Here is a 22,237-nt window from a genome sequence, read left to right as displayed (position 1 = left end):
TAAACGCGTTGGTGATCGCGGAGGCTGTCTGTTGCCGTAATGGTTGGACTTCTATCCATTTTGTGAATTTGTCTTGGAAAACTACTAGATAAGCCATTCCCCGTGAGAATCGCGGTTTTGGTCCAATTACGTCAGCAGCTACCACTGACCATGGCCTCAGGGCCGGAATTGTCCCCATTGGGGCCGATGGTGGTTGCTGTGAGGCCTTGTACGCTTGACATTTCACACATTGCCGCACATACTCAGTGATTTCAGCTCTCATACGCGGCCAGTAATATTGACTTGATACCCGAGCAATCGTTTTAGCGATTCCGCAATGACCAGCCGAAGGCACATCATGGTTCTCGCGGATGATCTGTCTCACTCCCGCTGCTGGAATACACAGTTTCCAGACATTGCCTCGGTCTGCATAGTCTAGGCTATGATATCGATGCCGATATAATAAGTCTTGTTTCAGACAATACTCGGGGTATCTTTGAGGGTCATTCTTGACCCCTTTGACCGTTCGTTCATACCAAGAATCGCCAAGATCAATTGCTTCAAGAATTAAATCGGTTTCCGGTTCGTGAGGGTCATTTTCACCGGCATTGGCCATAGTGCTTCGCGATAACGCGTCTGCGACTTTATTCCATTTCCCTTTCCGATAAACGACGTCAAACTCGTACTGTTGAAGGTAAAGGTTCCATCTGGCTACCCGACCACTTGGACTTTCGATCGATCGGAGCCATTTTAGTGACTGGTGATCCGTAATGACCGTGAACTCATACCCTTCGAGGTATGGTCTCATTTTCTGAATCGCCCAGACCACTGCAAGACATTCTTTCTCGGTTACGCTGTAATTCCGCTCGGCTTTGTTTAACGATCGACTCGCGTATGCGATGACTTTTTCTGCACCGTCGTGTTCCTGTGTCAGAACAGCGCCTATTCCAACGTCGCTCGCATCCGTTTGTAGTACGAAACGTTTAGAAAAATCCGGGGGAACCAACAGGGGGTCCGATTTCAGATGGGTTTTCAAGGTTTCAAACGCCGTTTGTTCAGCAGTTTCCCATTTCCATCGTTTTCTTTTCTGCAGGAGACAAGTCAATGGTTTGGTCAGGTCTGCGCAGTTGGGAATAAACCGTCGATACCAGGATATCATTCCCAAGAACTGGCGCAGTTCTTTAGTTGTACGCGGGGGAGCAATCTCAGTAATTGCCTTAACCTTTTCTGGATCCGTTCGGATTCCTTGTTCGTCGATGACATGACCCAAATACACGGTACTTTGTTTTAAAAAGTGGGATTTCTCGGGGTTCAATTTTAGGTTCGCGGTGCGAAGTCGTGTCATGACCTTCTTCAGGATTTGCATGTGCTCGGCAAGGGTTTCACTGACGATTATTATATCGTCCAAATATACTACCACGTGAGCTTCGAGATCAGCGCCCAGGACTTCGTACATTACTCGCTGGAACGTTGCAGGAGCAGAATGTAGTCCAAAAGACATTACACGGAATTGAAACAGACCACGTCCGGGTATCGTGAAAGCAGTAATCGGTTTGCTTTCGTTTTCCAGTGGTATCTGCCAAGATCCGCTTTTCAAGTCGATGGTACTGATAAATTTTGCTTTTCTTAATTTATCAAGAGATGCATTCACGTGGGGTATTGGGAATGCGTCTTTTTCGGAAACATCGTTTACTTTGCGGAAGTCAACGCAAAAACGGTATTTCCGGTCCTTTTCACGCACTAACACGACCGGGGAATTCCACGGGCTGTTTGATGGTTCGATGATTCCATCCTTCAGCATCTTGTCAACTTCCTCATTCATGATCTGTTGCATTTTGGGGTTCTTCGGAAAGTAACGCGTTTTTACCGGTTCGGTTCCAGGTTTAATTCTAATTTTATGGGTCGCACACCGGGTTGGGCCAGTTATTGATTCATCCAATTTGAGCCAGGTCTTGATTTCCTGACGGGCTGCGTCTAGATCATGCATGTCGAGGGTACGACAGTCAAATGTCCCAGGTTGGCGTATCAATTGATAGCCCATTGCTGACAAATTGTCAATACCCAGAAGCATGTCACTCGTGTACGCAGTGATGACATGAAACGGCAAGCTATATTCTTGGTTCTCATGTTTTATGGCAACCCACGCGGTACCAGTTGATCGCACAATATGGTTGCCCATTGTTGATCCTTGTACTGGCGTGGAGTCATAGCGCGTGTATAGTTTGTTTGCTTGGATGAAATGCCACGTGTGTTCAGAAATTATTGACGCGGTCGCCCCGGTATCCATTAATGCATGGATTTTCGCGTTTCCGAGTCTGATCTCGGCAAAAGGACGCTTATCGCTGGTTTTTACGGCTGTTGGCTGGAATTGCCTGCCTTCGGCTCGGGGATTCTCGGTGCGTTGCTCATTTGATTTTGTGCTCCCGGGGGAATCACGGACCGGGTTTGGGAGCGTGTACCGGTCCTCTCGGCGTTTCCCTGTCTCGGACAGGGACAATCTCGGGAAAACGTTCCCATTTTACCACACCGCATGCGAAATTTCACCCACTGATTCGTACATTCGGGCTTAGTATGTCCCCGTTGTCGACATCTCCAACAACACTCTCGCCAATTATACTCAAAAATTTCGAGTGATGCTGGTTCCGTGGTCTTTACCGGTTTCCGGAGTGGTTGTTTGGTTTCTTTGGCCGGAGGGGCTCTTTCCTGCGCGACGAGTTGTTCATATTCACCCGCGAGTCGTAAAAGCTCCGGAACAGTGGTAAATTCCGTACGTTTAATGTATCGGCGATACTCGGGTCTCAAATTATGATACAAACGAGTAAGACAGGCTGTGTTTGACATTTGACCGTGTTTTCTCATTAGCATTTGCAATCTGGTTGCATATTCTGCCGCGGTTTCGGTTGATCTTTGTACGCGGTTCCGGATTTGTTCTTCCAGCTCTAGTTTGAGGCCTGGAGGCAGATAGAAGGCTTTCAAATCCGACACAAAGTCTTCCCAAGAAGCCCAATCCCTCTTGTTATTTCTGTACCAGAGGAGAGCTTTTTCCCGGAGCAAAATCGGGATGCATGGCACTAGGTGGTCCATCTCGTATCCATAACTTTCTGCCAGTTCTTCCAGCCGTTCCAGGAATTGGTAGCGGTGTTCCTTGTCTTGAGGAACCAGCTCTGGGTTCGGTTACTTCCATGGACTCGTGCGCACGAATTTCTTCCCGCAAACGGGCACGCAATTCTTGTTCTTCTCTCTCTCGCTGTTCATTCTCGCGTCTCACTCTCGCTTCTCTCTCTTCCCGACCCGCGTCACGCGCCCGTTGTTCTTCTCGTTCACGTAAAAGTTGTGCCCGGATTTCTTGTCGCAAACGCTCACGTATTTCTTGGTCGTCTCGCTCTGCTGCTTCCCGCGCTGCTCTCTCGGCTTGTTCTCTTTCAGCCTGTTCTCTCTCGGCTTGTTCCCTTGCTTCCCGTGCTCGACGATCTCGTTCCTCTTGTTGCCTTCTCTCGTTCTCCATTCGTTCCCTTTCTTCTGCCTCGATTCTTTCTCGTTCTTCTCTTTCAAACCTCTCACGTTCTTCTCGCTCAATCTCAACCCGGATTTGTTCTTCTCGGGTTTGTCGGTGTCGGGCATTTCTTGTCTCCGGTGATTGGTCCACGCTGCCCCGGTCTTCGTCTGACGGGTGTTCGTCGTCGTTCTCGGGGTCTTCTATCGTCGCGCCGTCGTCTGAGTTGTCGAGATTGTCCAATTCGGCTTCGGAACCATCGAGATCGACTAACAATTTATCGTACCGACCCGCACGACCCGCGTTCGCGGGTTTCGCTTTATTCAGTTCCGTTCGTAAAAGAAATCTTAATTCTGATAACGTTGCCTGCGGTTCGATGTTCACTGGATATTTCTCGAGTTCTTTTATAAGGGCATCTTTACGAAGCGACCATACCCACGTTTGGGATCCGGTTACCGGTTGCTTTTTCATGATTATAACGAAAATAAATGTTACAAACGAGAAAAAATGTTAATAAGAGCTTTCGCGGTACCCGTTACCTCTGGATTGATTCGCGGTCAGGTCCCTGTTCGAGCGCCAAAATTTGTAACGAGTTAAATAAACGGGTTTAATTAAATTATTAATTAGACATTTAAATATAAGCCGAATTAATTAAGACAAATCATTTTAAATACCAGAAAATCAGAACTTAGATGAATAAGTAATTTGTTATCAATTTTACATCAACACATTGGTAATTCCAAATAAACAGTTACCCTTTTAAATAGCCGTAATGCCCCATCGTAGGCGGTGAATGCAACTCGTTTAGCCACTACTTTCGGCCTTACTTCGGCCAGGGGTGTCAGAGAGTCTATTAGTCGCTCCAATGGTGTCCGGATTTTCCGTGGTGGCGCAAACAGATCTCCTGGTAGAGTCTCAAAATGATCCGGGTACTCGGACAGCAGTGGCGCTTAAGTTTTTATTTGCTCAATAATATCAAGTAAATAAATTTTGTAACTGAACTGAACATCATTGACAGTATGATAAATGATAAATGATAAAATGATACAGTATTAAATGTAATATAGCAAAATGCTAATGAACATAATAGTTTTATATATAAAACTATAGTGATTTAAAGATTAAAATGTGATTTAACTTTAGAGAATTTATTTAATTTCTACTTTTTTAAACGTTTAAGAAAAAAAAATATAATTACCCGCTATATTATATTATAACAATAGTTAATAAAAATAAAAAATTTATTTATTCATTATTAATCAATATATTTACTAATTTTAAAAATATATTATTGTAAATCCTTTTTATAAATGTGAATCTAAATGATATTTAAAATTTATTAAACAATTTATATTACAACTTAAATTTTGTAAAATTTTATTTTTAACTTCTCGCTATGAAAATTGAAAATTTTCAAAAAAAGGTAAGTTATTGGTTTCAATCTGAGTTTTGAAAATCAAGTTTTCATCAAATTCTGACTATTTCGGGATGGATGCCCGCGTGTTATGTGTCCGTGCAAAAGGACTCACTAAGGTAAGTATCTATTTTATTTCGTAAAAATAAAAAAATTCATGGTACTGAAAATATTCAACATCAAACAATCTGGTAATTTTAATAAAAAAGTTACTTGTAAGTAAACTACAATTGTAGAACATGCACAAAAAATTTATAAATTTTAATCTTAAACTTTAGTAACGATTATTTTAAATATCGAATTTCGAAAGAAAAAAAGAATCTCTTTTGTCGAATGAATCTCTAAAGATTGTAGCTTCCCTGTGGAAAAAGTCTGATAGAAAATGTTAAGTTCCAATAAAATTCCAGATAGGCCTATCTGGATCGAAAAATGTGCAGATAGAAATTCTATCATAACTTATCCGTTGATACCGAAAATTGAAATCTATACGTGTTTTCCATATGGTAATCTATAGGATTGTTTTATTTTTTACATTGATTGGATTTTACTCAGATAACCGGGTAGAGTATTTATTGGATTAAATACGGCCAGATCAAAATACTGAACTTATAAGTATACGCAGTTACTAGAAGCTATATTTTTTTATCTGCACATACATTTAGGCTGTACAAGCTATATATGTATCAGGTTTTCCTGCTAATAAATGTGTCCGTATTACACTGGATGATCAACTCAATTTTCCTATCAGAAGCTAACAGTAATTTTTCATCTAATTTTTTTATCTTTATCGTTATGAATAATGTATTTACAATACAAAAATGTGATTATTTTGTGAACTTTTATAAGAAAATTCTGTTTCAAAAACACATTAGATTCCAATAACTGAATCTGACATTCCATTAAATGCATTGTAATTGTAACTACAAGCAATTGCAGTTTTTTTTTTTTTTTTTTTGTAGTAGTTACAATTAACACGTTATTTCGATATTCATAAGTTGGTATAAGAATTTTCTGTGTAGTAAGAATTAATCTCTATCGGATATCACGGCAATAGTTTTTTGATTTTCTATATGTAATACACAGTTATAAATCTTCATTATGGTCATATTTATATATAAATCTTCTATAGAAGACTATATTTTTCGTAAGATTTGATTCACTAAAACTATAAATCTGATTGAACCTACTTATTATCGCGAATTTTTCCGTACCGATTGAGTCAGCTATTTATAACAACTAATAATAAAAATAAATTGTTTTATTCGGCATCAACGTTTTAGAAGATTTTGATTTTTAAATTAATTATTTTTACAAATTAAGAATTACATGTCATTTGTTTGCATTGAGGTATTTCATGAAATGTTTATAATATATTTTTATTTTAATCACATCTACCTTTTTATCAGTTGAAAAATATCGGATTAAAAAGGATACTGTATGTATTTCCAGTTGTACTAATAGAATATACTTAATTCCATTAAGAAAAAATTTTCACCTAACTTTCTTCACTTGACCAATTGCTACAATTCGTTTAAAACTTTTCTAATAATTTCTAACTGAAGTATAGAAATAAATTTTCTAATTCTAATTACGGTTGAATTAAAACAGTTACAAATCTTTATCATTAAACAGATCGTATAGGGATTTACATGCCTGGTTGAAAAATCCAATTCACTTCAATAGGATTTGATCGAGAATTTTCGATTGAATCCCATTGAAATGAATCGGAAATTTCCGAAAAATATATTATTTTCTGATTGAAACCAATTGAATCCCATTCAAAATTTTTGATCGGAATGAATCGGTTCAAATCGGAAAATAATAACGAAATCAAACTAAGTGTTATGACTGTAACAAATAATTAAATATACTTCAAAATCGTTTGAAAAAAAAAATTTTTGTTTTTAAGTTACTAGACATTTTAGAGAAATTGTATTTTGTTTTATAATTTGAAAAAACGAGAATAACTTACATTAATAATCCACATTTTAATTTATTATGAGAAAATTACATTTCATTTCTCTATTTTTAAGCATCAAAATTACATAATCGTGGTGGTTTCTTAATATTATAAAACTTTAGTTCAATGTTTTAAAAGTATCCGTTCACAAACAGGACGAGTACCAGGAGAATGAGTATTTGCATACTGAAAAAAAATTCGTGGAAAATATTCTTCAATAGTGTGTGAAATATGTTAATGTATTGTATTGGAAATTGTGTGTAGTGGACGATGCTGGTGGTAGGGGTAAAGAATTAGTTAGACACATTGTAAATATATATCTAGAGCCCGCCGAAGTTAAGCCGGTAGTCACGTTGTCTGTCAGTTGTTTCTTGGCCGTTAATCGTGCTATATCGACAAAAATCTTTGTGCCATTGTATGTGCGTTCTGTGTTTACCAAATATAACCCACAATAATCCATCTACACCAGACTATGTAAGTACTGATTATTTAATTTTGATTTTATTGATTTTATAAGAAATAAGATAAAGTTGATTAGTTTCGAAAGACTTCTATTTTTAATTTTGTTCTTAATTTTAGTTTTTCGAAAAACTAAATATGATCGCATTGATAATTTATAAAAATAATCTTGGATAATTAAAAACTTCTTAATTTAATAATCAATTTTTAACTTTCTAATAATTATTGTTTAACTTTGTCAGTGTTTTTCAAACATTAGGCACTGCAGTGTTTACTTGAAATATTGCAAAGCAATTTTAAATTTCAGCTTACATTGTAAAAAATTACCAAGTGATTTTTTTAATGCGCATCAATATTTAAGAGATGTTTTGAATTATTTGTTTCACTTACGATTGAACCAATAATTTAATTATTGATTAAAGAGATAATAAGAGAGTTTATAACTAAGATGATAAATTTGTTTGAACAAGTGTCGTGATTGATAGGATTGTATCGGAATCTCCAGTTTTATAAATAGAATCTCGTAGATTTCATTAAAAAGTTATTAGCTATATGTTTGGGTGGGTTTGTTTTTCTTTTTATTATATTATTGTCTGCCAACAATCAATTACCAATTATAATTTTAATGGATTCTGAAAATATACCTATAAAATCAGCATAACCCTGATTAAAAACTCCGTTTAAAACCAATGAATTCCGATTGAAAGTCTATCGGATTTCAATCGGAACCAATCGGATTCAATCGGAATTTATTGATTTCAATCGGAGTTTTTAACCCTTTAGAGTCAGAGGATCTCGAAACGTCTCCGTGTGAGACTAATGGGGAGAGCGCAAATCGTAGAGTCCCGTGAGCATGTATGAGTGACATGTGAGAGTAGTAGTGTGCCTGTGAGTACCCTTCCACTCATTTGAATCTCGCGCTGCGTTCACCGACAGTGCCGCAGTTAGTATTGTTGACGTGAGAAAATATTCTCCGAAAGTATGGTTAGAAAAATTTAAAAAATTTTATACATTACTATGTAATTGCAATATTGCTTAACTATATTTATAATGAAACCAAATGTTGTTCTTACTTTGAATTTAAGACCTTTGATATTTATTATTTAATAAATTAAAAATAAAAAAAAAAATAATTTTTACTTCCGGCTTAGGTGAAATTTTTTCTCTTATAATACGGCCTTGTCACATTTGCGTCGCGCTCTTTTTAATTCTATCGGGCTCCGCCAGACCGAAGAGTGGGGTTTCAAGGTCAGACTCTAAAGGGTTAATCAGGGAAACAATTGAGTCAGCCCTGATTAGAAACTCCGATTGAAACCGCTGAATTCCGATTGAATCCGATAGAAATCCGATAAACTTTCAATCGGAATTTATCGGTTTCAATCGGAGTTTTTAATCAGGGAGGTTTGATTTTGTCTATTTATTTTACAAATTAAAAAAAAATTTTCAAGTGTGGAACAAAGTTTTAGAGGAGTTTACATTTTTCAACTTTTTCATTTATTTATACAATCTATGACTATAATCAGTATAAAAAATTATAATAAATCTATTATTTCCTTCATCTATTATAGATTTATCCGTTTTAATGTAATGTTTTCATGATCAATTTTTGATTCCTTTAAAATTTAAAAAGAAGGATACAAAATTTAATTTTTGGACAGTTCTTTGTTCTAAATATTTCTGTATTAATTTGACTTTATTTGCATGTGTAATAACAATTTAATTTTTGCCTCCTGAATTGTGTTCTCTGAAATATAATTTAATACTCGGCACTAAATAATTTTCTTCACCAACCTTCAGTGTAAATTAATTTTCTAATATATCGCAATTCAAAAAATAAATCTGTATGAACCCTTCATCAATTATTTTTTTGAATGAGAATTGGCTTATGCAGGCGAATATTTTTACTCAGTGACGTAAACAGACTTTTAATATGTGAGACGTAGTATTTACAAAACTAGTGCCTGCTCACTTTAAGTATTTGCCTGCTAGTATTTATTAAAACATATCTCTTAAATATAGGTATTTAACATAGTATGCATGCACTGATCTCATAAATACATAAAAATCTATTTACCGTGTTCTAGCGTCTGACGGATAATTATCATGTTTGCGTACATAAAATTAGTAGATGAAGATAAATATGATACTATTCCATTTACTTGGGTAAAAAATTATGACCAAGTCAAGTTACCAGTCAATAAAAACAAACAACATTATATTTTGTATGAAAATCAATCACCTAAGAAAGCTTTGCTGCTATTTGTTGAAGGTACGTATTTTATCAAATTTATTACATTCCTTTTAAATTCTTAAAAAAAATATCGTCGTCATCATCAAAGAGCTTGTAAAATGTGATAGTGTATTTATGTTAAATAATGATTAGGAAGACATAATTTTTTTTTTTTTTTTTTTTTTTTTTTTTTTGTAACAATTAACATTTCGAAATAATAAATTGATAAACGTGAACTTTAAAATTGAAAACAAAATTTTTCATTAGTAAGAAAAATGTATTTTAGATTATTATCGACTCAGAAAATTTAAAAAGTTTAATAATTTGCTTTTTATTAACGTTTTCGTCTTTAAAATTTTACAAAATGTAATATATCTATCATCGGGTCAACTAATGGATGTTCTCATAGTGCTTATGATTTTTTTAGATACTATTGATGCACTCGAAAAACAAATTAAAACAAGAAGAGTCGCAGTTCCAGCCCCTCGAAATCAAGAAACAGCCTCTGAATTGAGTGATCCTAATGAAAGTAGTGCGAGAAAAAAAACTACTCCAAATTTTGACATAAATCCAGTTGTCAACCAACAATTAGAACAGTTAAAGGCTAAGTTGGCGGTAAGTTTTTTAAGGGATTATTATTTTAAATTAATATTAAGACTTTTATAAACATTAGGGTGGTCGTTAAAAATTAAATTTTCTCGGACGCCCCATATAAAGCTTTTTTTTTAGTGAAAAAATACTTGGGGAATTTGGTTTTTTCTCTTTAAGTAAAAAGAACACGTGTCGCAGGATGATCAAAGTTTATTTTTCGATGCAATGGCGTTTTTTTTTTAATTTATCATGAAATATGCAGATTTAAGAAAAAAATCATAGGAATAATTTTGTAGGAAATTAAATTCTTGACCAAATAACTCATATTTATTTTTTTTATAAAATGTATATTTATAAAGATATTTTGAAAAAACTTTTTTTATATCTTATCAATTGAGCGTTTTAAGGATTACAAATTTTGAAAATAACATTTTTCTAACTATATAAAAACTATAACAAGCATTGAGGATTGATGTGTTACGAGTTACAAAGTTGTCTATATTTAAGGAAAAACGTTATCTTTGACATTCGTTATCCTTAAAATGCTCATTTGATAAGATCTAAAAAAGTTTTTTTAAAATAACTTCATAAATACAAATTTTATAAAAAAAATGAACATGAGCTATTTGGTCAAGAATTTAATTTTCTACAAAATTGTTCCTATGATTCTTTTCTTTAATCTGCATATTTCATGATATATTTAAAAAAAAACGCGATTGCATCGAAAAATGAACTTTGATCGTCCTGCGGCACGTGTTCTTTTTACTTAAAACGAAAAAACCAAATTCCCCACGTATTTTTTCAATAAAAAGAAGCTTTTTATGGGGCGTCCGAGAAAGGTTAATTTTTAACGACCACCCTAATAAACATATCATGAAAATGATTAAATAAACCAAGCAATTAGAATTGTCTACCATTAAAAAGATCGTAATTTTAATTAGAATTATAAATTTTAATTGCACGCTTTAATCCCGACCAATAATGAATCAGTGATCACTTTCTAATTTTTTCGACACTAAGTAACTTAACACACTATGGATTTTAATTTATCTTTCAACCTAAATTTGTTGTTTTTTGGATTATTATAGCACTAAACAAAAAATTTGATTTTCTAGGCTAGCACTGAAACTTAACGTAATTTTAGAATTAATACAAAGTATTCGACAATATTTTTACGAAGTAGTATATTTTTTGTATGGAGAAATATAATACTTATCAATAAGCTAATATAAAGCTTATCAATAATTTTCTACTCTACATATGATAATAGTATTTTTTTTAGTTGAAAACTTAAGACTTATACCTTTTTTTTTATTTTCTTGATTTATTTTTGCGCATCTTAGATGTCTTTTGAATTTTGATTGTTTTTAAAATAAATTTATAGGAAGAAGTTAGTAATAAGGTTAATTTTTTAATACTTGTTCTCCGTGTATTGTATATGTATTATCATTGATTATAATGACCTGTAGACTATCATGATTTAAGTAAATAATATATTAGTATTTCGTTTGTATTATACTAACAATTGGATTTTTCAAACTATACTTCTACGATTCAAGGTATTATCATAGTATCGTTTAAATCTATAAAATTAAATAAATAATTTTTTGAACTTCTGAATTATTTCACCGACAGTTAGACTTCTTTAGGACATTACCGTTTTCTCATCATCTCTATTTTTTTAAATGTATTTATTCAAGATTTTACATTTATTCGATTTTTATAAATGCAGTTCGATTCTTCCCTATCGACAGAGATGAAACAGCAAAACAGCCGAAGGATAAATAAACAATATTTATTTAAAGATTACAATCCTTATGGAGTTAGTAGGACAACTCGATCCCGCCATAAAAACAAAATAAGAGAGCTTTACGATAAAAATTCATATACAAGAGGTAACGTATACATGTATTCAGGGGAGGAAATAAAACTTTATATTCATTAATTTCTCGAAATTGAAGAACCAAAGTTTTCTTTCATTTACAGTAAACAATCCTCAGAACATCTTTAAGGCTAACTCAGATTCTCTAGTAACTGAGTCATTAGTTCCCAATAAGACAGAATTTCCTAAGTCATCCGTTGACTCTACTTCTATTTCATTAGAACTGCACGAACATCCTGTAGAAGAAAGTTATACTATGGATTTCAGTACTAGTTCAGCAGACCCGCTTTGTGTTTCTGAAGGAAATCTGATAAATTGTTCGGATTCTAATCAACAACGATCGATAAACAATCCATGTGAATTATCAGGACATTCTAAAAATGGTAGTGCTTCAGAGGATGAACTAAGTTCTGATAGCTACAATGTCTCAGATGATGAAGCGTATTCTGATAGTGATAGTGAGTTAAATGTAGTACAAGATTCAGAATATGACCAGACTACTGAGTCGGATTCATTTAATTCATCGACCAGTAATGATTCATTTCGCTTTAATTGTGATAAAATGAATGGTAATACAATCATGTTTCCACAGTCAAATACTACTGTTTCAGATGTATTACTAATGGTTACTGCTTTCTCAGTATCTAAACACTTGACAAGAAACGACCAAGATGATTTAATAAATTTAATAAAAGTTTTAGCTGGTCCAACATTCGAATCTTGGAATGCTTCTCATTATTCTCGGTCGAAAGCATATAATCCTCCGAGGAATAAAATTCAATCAAACTATTATTGCAAGACAGAAAAATGTCACCGTATTTTACACACAAGGAAATTATCGGATAAGAAAAATAAAATAAAAGTTCAATGCACCCACTGTCAAGTGGAATATGAACTTTCATCGGCGAGTAAAAATCAATTTATTATTATTGATTTGAAGTATCAATTGAAATTATTATTCAGGGATATAGAAGTGAAGAATGATTTATTAAATACCATTGAAAAATTAAAACAACCTCGAAATGATGGAGTTATACATGATATATATGACGGCCAACTGTATAAAGCTGTACAAAAATTTTCACCAGGCGCATTAACTTACAACGTCAATACGGATGGCGCACCACTTACAAAGAGTTCCAAGCGAAGTATGTGGCCGATTCAACTTCACCTAAATGAATTATCACCAGCATTGCGGTTTCGTAACGTGATTCTAAGTGGTCTATACATTACATCGGCAGAACCATCCCCCGAGTTTATGCAGGCTTATATGTCAAAATTTATTGAAAACGCAAATAATATGATGGAGACTGGTCTAAACATAATTGATAATGAGGATCGGACAAGAAATTTAAAATTTTTCTGTCTTTTATTATGTGTGGATTCTGTTGCTAGACCAGTTATCCAAAACCGTTTCCAATTTAACGGATATTCAGGTTGTAGCTGGTGTTATGCAACTGGAGTTTACGATAGTTACGCTGTTAGATATCCAATCACTCAACAAGCTCCACTATTGAGAACAAAACAAAGTCATATTAAAGATGTGGAACAAGTTGAAAAATTAGGAAAGCCAATAAAAGGTGTTAAAGGCACTTGTGAAATGCTAAAATTGAAACATTTCGATTGCGTCTGGAGTTTTCCTTTAGATTACATGCACGGCATTCTATTAGGTGTATCACGACATCTATGGACATTGTGGAGTAAACCAGGAACTGAATATTATTTAAATCCTCAACAACGAAAGAAAATTGCGGCTCGTCAATTAAACATTAAAAGACCTCAAGAAATTCATAGGCTTGTGAGAACAGTAGATCATACAGCAAAATGGAAAGCTTCGGAATGGGAGTCGTGGCTATTATTCGATAGCATACCGTGTCTAGAGGGTATTCTTGATGAAAAATGTTTCCAGTCGTATCTTCTATTAGTTTCAAGCATATATACCTTGATGACAGACAATATAAGTGAAAAAGATCTTTTAATAAGTGAAATGAATATACTCCAATTTGTGCGTGATTGTCAAATACTTTACGGTATCAATTCGATGACATTTAACTTACACTCGTTGTTACATATTGTAGAATCAGTTAGGCAAAGTGGACCATTGTGGTCAAGCTCCGCGTTTCCTTTTGAAAGCATGATTTTCCTTATTAAACGTTATGTTACGGGAGTCTGTGGTGTGTCGAATCAAATTATTAACTCTATATTAAAAGAAAAAAATATTCGATGCAATATTGATTATAATACTGAATCTATGGAATGCCGTAATTATTGTAAAGATCTGTTTAAGCCACAACAGCTGAAGAAGTGTACACGAAGTGATAATCATGCTCTACTGATTGGCACTGAAAAACCAGCAGACGATCAATTGATTAAATTGATGCATAAATATTTTGACAATATTCATTCAATCAAAGTTTTTGATAGATGTATTTATAATAAAATGGTGCTCCGTAGCATAGCTTACACTCGTCCAAAAAAAACGAACGACACAGTAGTTCAGCTAGATACGAAAAAATTCATACGTATTCATGGTTTTTTTTCTTTAAATAATACATGTTATCTTTACGGCAATCAAATATTAACTGTTCAAAAAACTTTTCAATCAAACGTTCAATTACTTCATATGTTACAAGTAACAAGCATAGAAGAAGAAATTTTAATTGCCAGTATTCAAACTGTGCAAAAGAAAGTCATTTTCTTTTCAACTGGAGTGAATGATTATATTTGCTTCTTCCCTAAAAATTTAGGAACATAAATAAATTATCTAGCGTGTCTTGTTAATATACAGTTATGTTTTAATCTGCTGTCATACAATTATAAATCATTATTGTAGATTAACATTATACTAAACATATTCTATATATATATATATCATTATATTTTTCATATCAAAAACTAGTTTATTAAAAGAAATAGTTAAATTAATAAATATATTAAGTAATATAAAAGCAGTGTAGTATAATTTATAGATTTCTCTATACTCACTACCTATAACTTATTGTATAATGGTGATTATTAGAAATCTTACCTTTATCCTTAATGCTGTTTAATTAAAAAGTGTGTATATAAAGTTGTGAAAAATTCAATTGTGTATATTACATCATATTCTTATGAATATCAAAATTATAGCTTAGTACAAAATGTTTCAATAAATTTTATTAATGAAATAAACAAAATTTGAATATTTTAACATTTATAACAGGCTATTGATCAAGAGACGGAAATTCATGGCAATAATAATAAAGAAAATTTAAAATCCATATTAAATCAAAGAAGCAAAGACCATGAAAATTTTTCGAAGGAAGAGACTACTTCTCCGAAAAAGCTATCTAAAGAAGAATTTGACCTATCTTCAGTGAAGATTGAAAAAAAACCGAAGAAAACCAAGGTCAGTTTCATTCATTTTACTGTAAATTGTTCAGTTTATATGTATAAACAAAAAATTTTGCCTTGGAATTTATTATGAGTCCAAATTTTAAATATTCTCGCTCATAACATTTGTCTGACAGATATTGCGTTCTGCATCTATAAATTTTGTTTTATTGCATCCATCTAAACACTTACGCATAAGACTTGAGTTAAAATTATTCAAATAAGTACCGAACACTTTTAAATCATAATATTATTTTCTAATCTGTTAGACAGTTTGTTTATAATAACTAAAATCGGTTCAAATAGTAGGCAATAATTCATACTATTTTACAGAAAAGAAAAGCTGATTCAAAATTATTGATGGAAACTAAGCCGAAGAAAAAAATTCGTAAGAACCGTAATGATAATAAATCTCAAGAGATAAAGGTAACAATTCTAAATGTAATTATCAATTATAATATTATTTATTTTTTACTGCAATAATTGAATACCATTAAAAATAAAAATGAAGTTTAAAACGAATATTATTGAAGGTATCAATACGTAATTTTAAAGTTGAGGTCCAAGAGTATTCCCACTAATTTAGATAATTGTAAATAAGTCTTCAAGTTAATAACCATAAATATTTAACATCAAAAAAATAATGATAAAGATATTATTCTCGAAAAGCATACATATAATAACTAAAATAATGTCACTTTATTACAATAATGTTGCTTATAGCTGATGTAGGATACAAATATTTTTGTACTTTTTCCATATGTTATTAAAGTTTAATTATCAGGAATAGTTATACTAAATATTATGCATGTAAGTAAATATATGTTTATATTTAAATTATATAACTTTTTTTTTTTTAAGAAATCAACAGATCCTGATAAACTAGAAAACTCTATAAGAGAAAAAACAACAAGCTATTCAAGTCATGACAGTGACAGTGGACTGGAGCAAAATGTAAGTATAATTGAAAACAGTTCATATAAGATAATTTTGAAAATGTATCGAAGTATTTTGGATCAATTTATATTGATGTTTTTAGGATGGGTCAGCGGAATCAAAAGAAACTAAAATATCAAAAAGAACTGAAGATGATAAATCCATCACAGTTACAAAAAGTGACGCACTCGATATTCTTCCAGATGGAACTGCAAATCAAAATAGAGTCAACACAAATGAACATCAAAATAAGATTTTAGAGGAGAATAACAGCCAGCAACTACTTCAAGTTAGTATTATTAAAAATCGTTTCAAGTAGAAATTTCAGTGAATGAAACACTTATCATTACCTACAAAATTATGATAAATCACAGAATTCGTTTTGATATAGTTTAATAATTTGTTAACTTTGCAACTTCAAAATTTTTAGAGCAGTGATGTTCATTTAATCGTAGTGATTTTTTAGTGTAGATTTCATAGACCTGTAACTATTCAATTTGTCTTCATGACGCAACTTTTTAAAAATTTTATTATATCCTGACTAAGCTCGTCATGATGATTCAGAAAATACCATTAGTTCAAGTTTATGTATGTATTTATTTATACACTAATGAAAAAAATTAAAGGCTTTAATTTTCATAACTCACATTGCAATTTAGACCAAAAACTCTTTATAAAGCTTACTGTTCAATGAAATTTTGCTATTGCCTTCGTTTCTATAACTTTACTAGTTTTCAGTGGTACTCTGAAATATACTTCTATTTCAGCTATAGAAAGGTTCTTTTTTTTAATTAATATATTTGATTCTCACTAATTTAATTTTTGAGTTCAAAAACGCCTTTAAGTTGACAAAGATTAGGAAACAAATAAATAATAACATTTTTCGGCTTACGAAATTGAAAAAAAAAAAAAAAAAAAAAAAACGAGAAGTCTTGAAAATATTTCATATAATCATTTGCATTGCGGATTTTTTTCTAAATTTGAACTCCACCTTTATATATTTTTAGATGGAAATAAGTCGATCTGATAAAGTTGATCGAACGCTATCAGGAATTGTTGGAACTTCAAATTTGGCTGAGCAAAGAAGCCTGCCAGAGGACTTGAATACAAATATACTGAGTGACATCAATCAATATCTTGAAAGTGAAACAACTAAAGCTATCATGGAAAAAACTATCATTGAAAAATGTGATGCTCAGCAAGATAACGTATGTATAATAATGAACAATTTATCAAAAAAATGATATAGTAATGACATAGTCATTTCGAATAAATATTTATATTACCCACGTGTAGAGAATAAGTTAAGCTTTAGATATCATCCATAAAAAATTCGTGAATATCGTTCATAACAATAACTATCGAATATTCGAAAAAATTTTAATTTTTTTGAAGTGTTTATCATTTTTTACACGCTTGAAAATGTGACAATGATGAAACGAACTTCGATAGAATATATAAATTTCTTACACTTGAATTAAAACTTGAAGTTTTATCGTATTAGTAGCCATTAAAAAAACATTGTTAAAAATTATCGTAGGCTTCTCAGTTATATTTTTGGTATTTGGGAACATAATATAACTAATCAAGTTGCTAATTAAAAAATTGAATTATCAATTGTTCAGTTTTCCTGTCTTGAACGGTTCTAGTCACAAAAATTTGAAGTTTTCTCACAACTAACATAAATCATATTATAGTAATATATAACTAATACAAGAAATTTAAATTTTACTACTCAACTTAACTGAATAACATGTAAAATCTTGAGCCAAAATAATCGAACTCTAATGGATTGTTACTCATCAATGTACCTGAAGATCGGAACGTTTTTCACGCAACGAAAATGGAAATAATTCATGAAATTTTTGTCTAAAGGCGACTTAAGGGATAGTTGGGGGTAGTCTGTAATTTTCGGGTGTGCGAAACATTTACGAAATCTAGATCCAGTAGATTTTTTACTTCTCATTTCTTTTTTCTTATTTTCGTTCCGCGAAAAACGTTCCTATCTTCAGGTACATACCTATCATTCAAAGATTGATGAAATGTAACAAAACAAATATAGATATTTTATAGTTTTATTTATGTAAAAACAATTGCTTTTCTTTATGAATTTTCTATTTTCAATATTGCTTACAGATACCCAGTCAACCTTCTTGTTCTTTCGGTCAAGGTGTGAATAAGTCTTTGAAGAAAAAAAAAAAAAGTAAGCTTTCAAAGAAAAAGCACAAACATGGCAAAAATTTAAAGGTGCGTAATGAAGTTCATCAAATCAAGTTAATCTGTTCTTTAAACAATAATAAAAAAAAAATAGAATGCTTTTCCATATAAATCGAAAATAAGTTAGTATATTTTAAGAGTATTTTCTAAAATTATGCTTTAATATAATATACTTTACTGTTTTACAAAAGACGAAAAAAAAAACTCAAAGGGATGAATCTGAAAATGACGTTTTGAAAGAAATAAGTCAGCAATGGAACGACATGAAAAAAGGTCAAGAGGCTTTTCAGCAAGTGGTCACCGCAGCTTTGCAGACAATTTTGTCAAATTGGCAGCAGATTCAAAGTAATGTTATATTATATTATTTCAATTTAAAGACTTCATAACAATATTAATAATACAAAAAGCTCGTCCAAAATCGGTTAAGAAATTCTACAATCTAATACAAACTATAAAACTTGATTAGATACTCGTTCACCTCGCTTAAAATATTTTTATTTTTATTTAAAATCTAACAATGTAGACCAATGTGTTTATAAATTTATAAGTTTATAAATTATCATAGATTCTATTTTCTTTATTTTTGAAGATTTTCTCCGCAGGCATTACATCGAAATAGTTTGTACTTTCTTTAATTTATATGTAACTATTTGTGCACATATATATTGCTAGCTTATGTAAATTCTCTCGATAATACATCTTTGTACCATCATTATATTCATAAATATCGCTTGTTAAGTAATGTAACTTATACGATTTAAAAAGAAAAATTAATATTTTATATAACTTGAATCAATATATATTTAACGATCGATATTAATGTATACTTCATTTAGAACTCGACAAATAATTGCTTGAACTAAAGTATATTAATAAAAATGGATTTATTTATATCTATGATTATGCACAGGTACACGAGCAACAATACCGACAGCAGTCCAAGCAATAGATTTCGAGAATATACAAGTACCTCCACCAGTTGGTTTTATACGGTCAGACACCGGAATGGTAAATATTTATTTAAATTAAGAAGTTCAAATCCAATTGACAATTTATTATCGGTTAAAAATATAAGAGACAGTAATTTTAAGTTGCTGTTGAGAAAGTTTAATCGTTACCTATGGTAAATGTTTAATAAAAATAAAAGTTAATTTCTTTTATACAGTCAGTTATAAATAACTCAGAAGAAATTTTTTAATGAAACAATTAGTGAAAAATAAGAAAAATTGACAATTTCATGATGAGTTGACAAAACTTGGTTACATCAATCAGCCATTAAAAGTCTGTTTTTGTTTAATTTTTTTTTATTTTTGTACTAAAAAGTATCGTAAGAAATACTTATTTTTTTTAATTTTATTGGTGGATTATTTAAATAGCTATATTAAGTTTACTTATCAAACATTAAAAGTTTCATGTAATTTGATTGATGAGCAGCGATTAAACATTCTATAAAAATTTTTGAAATTCTAAACTTGGAGAATCTATTTAATTCTATTCATTATTTTTGAATTACTCGATGTACGGAAATATGCTCTAACATAAATAAAAATGCTTCAAAAGAGTTAATTGATTCATGACAGATAAACGTTCTATCAAACACCTGATTTAACAATAGATTAAAGAAAAGAGCTCTGACCGCTAGAGCGCAGCTTGCAATTAACCAGTCGTCTTTTATATTTTTTATTAATTGCTGTAAAATTCGCTATCATTTAATGGTTCATTTATTAAATTTAGCCTTATATAATTGTCAAACAATTCATAACTTCTTATACTGCTTGATTATTTCCAGTTTATACAGTTTTTAAAAATGATATTTTGTAATCTAAATATTTGTAGATTCATTGTGGTCAAAATGTCTGGATTACTGTCCAAGATTATAACAATGCAAAAGCTGCAGCTGGGACTGATGCAATCTTTGTAAAAAATATAGCAGTAGATATATTTACTCGAGACGTGTTGAAGAATAGTAGTATAACAGGTAAAAGTAGCAATAGAACCAAAGCACCTGCAAAGCCAAAACTAGATCCGGTCAAAATGCTTGCCGTAAGAGGTAAATAAATTGTATTTTCAATTAAGAAGTGAATTTTCCGCAAGCTAATCAAATGTTTTTACAGATATTTATAGACATTATCTGAAAGAACATAGACAATTGTCGGAAAAACAAATCAATGCGAAGGTTGACGATTATGCAGAATATATTCGGGGAAAAATTTCAGATTTAGAACGACCGAAAAAAATACCACCCAAAAGTAAGAATTATTTAAATTCATCTATGTTATTCGTATATTAAGATTCCCCATGATTAAGAAAAATGATTTAATCCATCCTGAGTGTATATCTATATATTAGCCGATTCAAATTGTTTTAAATCTTTTCAAATAAATTTTCTTACTCAGGAGCAATCGACGATTACATGAAAATTCATATAAAATATTTAAACCTAGTTTTTTAGATGAAAATTAAATCTAAACATTTTACTGCCTCAAATTTAATTTTCAGTACATCAATGTTCGTATGTTATAGAAACTGAGGGAAAGTCTGATAAAGTAGTAAAAGAGAGTAATGGAACAATGAAAAAGGGAAAAGGTATGAAACAGATAGAAGTTTCTAGCTCCGGTGACAGTAGCAGTGCCAATAGCAGTTCTGGTGAAGAAAGTACCAATTCTGAAAGTGAAACTAGTAGCGATAAAAATGGCGATAACTAAACTTTTTTTTATCTATCCTTAATTTTTGAAATAATAAATATAGTCAAGTAATATAACAGAGTACAATTATTGCTAATAAAATTTATTGCTAATTATGTTGATGACTGTTAACTAAAGATACTATCGAAAATAAATTTTTATACATTCCTTGAAGTTTTAGTATTTTGGTTTAAGTATGATACATATGAGTAATTATTTAAAAAAAGATCAAATTTATTCTAATTTACTGTTTCCGAATAGTAAGTGAATGAAGAAGATGTATTGTGATCAACCCCATACCATCTGATCATTTTCTAATTTGGAATATCTGATAAATTTTAATTCAACGTCAAGATGGAACAGTACATTCAAAGACTATTATAACATTGCTAATATATTCTTATAAATTCTTATCAACAATATTAATTTTTTATTTGGTGAAATACATATATATAACTATACAAAAGATAAAATTTATTCGCAAATACTGTTTTCACACAGTATGTTACTGAAGAAAATGTATTGGGATCAACCCCATACAATATGATCGTTTTCTTATTTGGATTATCTGATCAATTTTACTCTAATACTGAAATGGAATAATGCGTTAAAATGCTATACAGATATTGCTGATATTTTCTCATAAATTTTTATAAGCTGTAATATTTTTGGTTTAGGAAAATACATATAAATAAACATTAAAAAAAGATCAAAATTATCCGTAATTACTGTTTATAAACAGTACGTGGATATAAAAAATGTATTTGGATCAAGCTCATTCAATCTGATCGTTTTCTACTATCAATTGCCTGAAAAACTCTAATGTAATATTAAAATAGAATAGTACATTAAAAGACTAACCAGATATTGCTAATAGGTTCTCGTAGATTTTTATAAACTACGTTATTTTCTATTTAATAAAACCTATATATAAATATTAAAAAATGATTAACTTTATCCGCAATTGCTGTTTGTAAACTGTACACGCGAATGAAAAATCTGTATTTCGATCAACCCCAT

The 22,237-nt window shown here is 31.3% G+C and overlaps 1 protein-coding gene across 6 annotated transcripts; it reads left to right on the top strand.

The window, feature by feature from the left end:
- Positions 1-5,232: 5,232 nt before the first annotated feature.
- LOC130677691 (uncharacterized) lies at positions 5,233-21,409 on the top strand. 6 transcript variants are annotated; one of them, XM_057484530.1, is made up of 14 exons: positions 6,870-7,320; positions 9,390-9,574; positions 9,963-10,150; positions 15,211-15,396; positions 15,714-15,821; positions 16,242-16,334; positions 16,420-16,605; positions 17,324-17,524; positions 18,453-18,563; positions 18,725-18,878; positions 19,444-19,541; positions 20,370-20,583; positions 20,648-20,782; positions 21,057-21,409. In XM_057484530.1, the coding sequence occupies exons 2-14, from the start codon at positions 9,409-9,411 to the stop codon at positions 21,236-21,238; spliced, it is 2,022 nt and encodes a 673-aa protein (XP_057340513.1). In that variant the 5' UTR covers positions 6,870-7,320; positions 9,390-9,408; the 3' UTR covers positions 21,239-21,409. The 6 variants fall into 6 exon arrangements, with proteins under 6 accessions (XP_057340515.1, XP_057340509.1, XP_057340513.1 ...); XM_057484531.1 differs by having other exon boundaries at positions 6,873-7,320; positions 15,714-15,806; positions 21,057-21,408; XM_057484532.1 differs by lacking the exons at positions 6,870-7,320; positions 9,390-9,574; positions 9,963-10,150 and adding an exon at positions 5,233-5,389.
- Positions 21,410-22,237: the final 828 nt, after the last annotated feature.

This window comes from Microplitis mediator, chromosome 11, assembly GCF_029852145.1.
Source record: "Microplitis mediator isolate UGA2020A chromosome 11, iyMicMedi2.1, whole genome shotgun sequence".
Classification (NCBI taxonomy): Eukaryota; Metazoa; Arthropoda; class Insecta; order Hymenoptera; family Braconidae; genus Microplitis; species Microplitis mediator.
Note: the sequence above shows the minus strand (reverse complement) of the source record. Positions and strands in the feature narration are given on the sequence as shown.

Coding starts and splice junctions, on each gene's coding strand:
- LOC130677691 (XM_057484528.1), top strand. CDS start 9,409: ATGTTTGCGTACATAAAATTAGTAGATGAAGATAAATATGATACTATT. Junction 9,575..9,962: donor TTTGCTGCTATTTGTTGAAG/GTACGTATTTTA, acceptor TGATTTTTTTAG/ATACTATTGATGCACTCGAA. Junction 10,151..11,858: donor AGTTAAAGGCTAAGTTGGCG/GTAAGTTTTTTA, acceptor TTATAAATGCAG/TTCGATTCTTCCCTATCGAC.